This window comes from Fulmarus glacialis, unplaced genomic scaffold (genome assembly GCF_000690835.1).
Source record: "Fulmarus glacialis isolate BGI_N327 unplaced genomic scaffold, ASM69083v1 scaffold21908, whole genome shotgun sequence".
Classification (NCBI taxonomy): Eukaryota; Metazoa; Chordata; class Aves; order Procellariiformes; family Procellariidae; genus Fulmarus; species Fulmarus glacialis.
The window spans coordinates 2827-6991 of record NW_009227856.1 but is presented as its reverse complement, the minus strand read 5'-3'; the positions used below and the strand labels follow the sequence as shown (position 1 = coordinate 6991).

Sequence of the window (4165 nt, the reverse complement as noted above, 5' to 3'; positions counted from 1 at the left end):
CCGCTGGGACCTGACGCCTGGTTTTGCAGCGGGCCAGCTGGTTTTGGGTGAAACGAGAGGTGTGCGATGAATCTACCTCGTTCTGCAGCGAGGGTGGGTGTAGGCGGGTTCTTGCTTGCGTCGCTTCGGTACTTGTTAACAAGGGAGTCGAGCAGACAAGCTCTGTGATGTGTTACGGGGACGTTAAAATAGGTCGGTGACGTTGTCTGGGTCGTCTGAGAGGTGTCTCAGACATCGGTCGCCGCTTCCTCTTTCTCCAGAGCTGCAGAGTGTCCAGCCGGCATGGAGCGGCAGGCTGCGGATCACGGCCAAGGGCAAGATCGCGTTCATTAAGCTGGAGGACAAGACCTCGGGTAAGGAGGAGGGAAGGCGACGGCCCCGCGCCTCTTCGTGGGGAGGAAGATGGCGCAGAGACGCTACGCCCTGGCATTAAGCTTCCGTTTCTCTTTTTCAGGAGAGCTTTTTGCCCAGGCGCCAGTGGAGCAGTTCCCTGGCATCGCTGTGGAGAGCGTGACGGACTCCAGCAGATATTTCGTCATCCGGATCGAAGATGGGAACGGTACGTTGCGATACATGGGGGACAGGTTGGGGGAATCACCTCATAAAGTCTTCAGTGCTCTTGCTGCTCTTATTTGTGAAGGATTCCTGCTTTCAAGGGCTAAATATTCCCTGCATACGGTGGCAAAGGCACGAATTGTCTCACTCCCACACGCCAGCTGCGCTCTGTCCTTCACCAGGAATAAAAACAGTTTAATTTTGCTGCTTGGCGTTAGCGTGAGGACGCCTCTGTGTGCAGGATCATCACCGTGATGCCAACCTCTGCTTTGACTCGCTTATATTAATTTAAAAGCTGGTTTTACTAAGCCTGTATGTGCAACCAACAAGCTAAAGATATCTCCAGTCCCATAAAGATATCTCCAGTCTCTAGAGCTCCAGCTGGAGGAGGTGGCGGGCATGGGGGTGTGCGGGACGGGGTATCCGCTCCGTCCTCCTCCGTTGCTTTGCCCTTACTCTTCCTCCTTCCCCAGGCCGCCGAGCTTTCATTGGAGTCGGCTTTGTTGACCGAGGGGATGCTTTTGACTTCAACGTGGCTCTCCAAGACCACTTTAAGTGAGTTTGTGCCTCGCCCCTGCGTCCTCTCAGCTCGACTTTTTTTGTGGGTGTCCACCAGAAACGCTGGGGGAGAGGAAGCTGTGAGCTCCTGTCACGCTTGAGCGGGCAAACGTGGTGTGAAGAGGTGGAAATGCCTGTTTCTCTGCGCAGCCTTTGTGCAGGCAGCTCGCTCGCTCTCAAATACTTCCCAGCAGGCTCCCAAACTGGGCTTCCCAGTCCAAAATTGGGCAAATTCCCTAATTCCTTTTCATTTCTTCACGTGTCACCGGTAAGGGACTGCTCCTGAGGGGCTGGGACGCTGCTCCAGCTCCTGGCAGATAGTGGGGCTTTGGGGCAGGATGGACTGCGCTGCTGGCTGGGGGACCCTTGCGGCTCGAGCACTGCCAGCCGCGGGTAGGAATCATTCCCCCGGTGCTGCCTGTAGCACATCGCTCCGTCAGGCAAGGTCTCGGATCATATTCAGCGCCTTTAAAGAGCTGCTGCCAGGCAGAGGGGATGATCTTGGGCAGGATTTGTCCGGGAGAGCCTCAGGCTGGTGGTTGAAGTGTTCTTTTCTGCTTATTTAATTCCTGCAGGTGGGTGAGGCAGCAGAGCGAGCTGGCCAAACAGGCCGAGAACCCTCATCAGGGACCAAAACTGGATCTGGGCTTCAAGGAGGGGCAAACCATCAAACTCAACATTGCGGTGAGGGGCTTTTCTGGCTAGATCCGCTCCCGACCTTTCCCTTGGGTGGCACAAGAGGAAGCAGCAGCTTTGCCCTGAAATCCCCGTGCAGAGGGAAGCCCGATGCAGGGCCCTTCGTGATAACGCCGCGTGCAGTGATTTGCAGAGGGGTTGCCTTACAGTTCCCGGTTACAGAACTGGGTCTGTGTGTTCGTGGTGGGGATTTGCAGGTGAAAAACATCCTTGGTTTGACCCCTCTTGCTCCTCCAGCAGTGGGACGTTGCAGCACAGCAGGTTTTTTCCCCAGAATAAAGTAATTTGGCTTCGTGTGAGCCGTGGCTGGGAGGAATCACGCTCCGGCTCTGGATTTAAATGTGGTACCACCCAAATTTCCCTCTCTTCTATCAGAACATGAAGAAAAAAGAAGGAGCAACGGGGAACACCAGACCACGTCCCGTGGGTGCTGGGGGCCTGAGCTTGCTCCCACCACCTCCCGGAGGAAAATCTTCCGCTCCGCTTTGTCCTTCTGGAGAGCGGCCGCCTTCGCTCTTGGCGCCTGCCCAGCTCCCGGGCACCCCCATCACAGGTCCGTAGTCACGCAGCGACGACTGTAAAGCTCTTTAGAGTCAGTTTTATCCATCAAAATTGGGAAAACAGAGGGGGGATCTGGGAATAAGAGTGGGAAATAACTCCTGGTGTTTGTTTTCTCTCTGACTTTCCTGGCTGCCAACAGACTCCCTCTTGTCCTGGCCGCAGCCCGCTGCTGCTCCCTCTGCCGCCGCTGCCGACGTCTGGGGAGACTTTGCCAAAGCTTCAGGGTGAGGCCGTGTGGGATTTGCGCGTGATGTGGGCGATCCAAATCCTACTTGTCTTGCTGAAAACCCCTGCTGGGGTGGGGGCACCGCTCCATCCGAACACCCCTTTGGGATTTAAAAGCAGCTCTGACAGCGTGTGTTGCAAATTCCCCGAGTTCAGTGCAGGTCCGTCTTCCCCCGCTGATCTGGGCTGCTCAGTGCAGCGGGGAGAGTTTTGGGGTGACCCCGGAGGACCCATTTCTGGCCGCCCAGCTCCCTCCCTGCGTGCTGCAGTCCCTTTCAATGTCTAAAACCTCTTTTTCCCCTCTCTTTTTCTCTCTCTCCAGGTCAGCTTCTAACCAGACTCAGGCGAACGCAGGCTGGGTTCAGTTCTGACCCCAGCCCGTCATCCTCTCTTCCCCGCACGGGTGCTGGGATCGTCGTGATTCCTTCAGGACCAAAGCAGGGGCTTCGGGACACCCCGCTCTTGCTCTTAAATCCCCCCCCGGCATTAAAATGCTGATATAAGTGCCAGAGAGCAAATGAACATGTGCCTTAAAACACTCCACACCAGCGCCCTCCGTGTCGGGGGGCCTTTTATTTTCTACCTGGATCACAGCAAACCTCCGAGGCGTTTCCTTTCTGCAAAAAAAGCCATCAGCTTCATCGCCTCTCCGTAATAACGAGAGGGTGAGCGAGCGCTCAGAGCAGGAGGACTCTCGCTCGCAGCACTGCCCCAATTAAGGTAATTCTTGCCAAAGGTTTATGCGATAGAGCCTCCTTGGAGACTTCTCTGCTTTCTCCTCGAATATTTGGGCTGGATAAATCCTTCCCTCGGTGGGGAGCATCTTCCTGGAGACATGTCACCTGCAAAATCAGATGAACGCCATGCCGAGATGCCGAACATCACCCCAATTTTTTTTCTGAGCGCTTAACTCTGTGATGCGGGAGGTGGGGAGCCGGACCGCTGCGGTTTGATGCTGAAATTCCCAATTTCTTGCTCTGGGAGGTTTTTTTTTCCTCCTCTATTTTGAAGACGGATTTTTACTTCTTTCTGCGGACATTTTATTAAGCAATATATGCAATGAAGGATGGAATCGAGTCGGTCTCTTTGACAGAGCTGGGGTTGAGATTCCTCTTTAAACAAATAAATATTTTCTTACCTATTTATATTAAGGCTTTCAGTGTACAAAGTCCTGCTTATTTTTTTTTCAGTGCCTTGGATTTGTATTATTTCCATTTCCAACTGGATAACGAGCATTTTGATTTCTGAGCTTAACTTTGCCTGGCAGCGAGTGCGCAAACCCAGGTGAGAGATGTAACACTTACAAGCAAATAATAAAATGGTTTTGATGCCAAATACGATTTTTTTTTACCCCCCCTTGTGTGGGCTCGGAGGGGCCGTGATGACCTTTTGTGGTTCCCCCTCCTTGCTGGCGTCGAGGAGACGCTCGGACAGCGAAGCACAACACACGCTTGTTGCTTAGCAGTGGTTTTATGGTTGTGAAGGACTCCGGGAGGGGAAGGTACGGAAAGAAATGGGAGGGGAAAAAAAAAATGAGGTTTCTTGTGTCCCCAAAGCCCGGGGGGGATCC

The 4165-nt window shown here is 53.8% G+C and overlaps 1 protein-coding gene across 1 annotated transcript; it reads left to right on the top strand.

The window, feature by feature from the left end:
- Positions 1 to 260: 260 nt before the first annotated feature.
- On the top strand, positions 261 to 2966 carry NECAP2 (NECAP endocytosis associated 2; the record flags this gene model as incomplete). The annotated part of the gene is made up of 7 exons (XM_009583301.1): positions 261 to 353; positions 455 to 559; positions 1029 to 1110; positions 1689 to 1797; positions 2185 to 2362; positions 2510 to 2594; positions 2918 to 2966. Coding segments are annotated over 7 exons (701 nt in total), but the record flags the coding sequence as incomplete, so codon positions are not given.
- Between the last annotated feature and the right edge of the window lie 1199 nt (positions 2967 to 4165).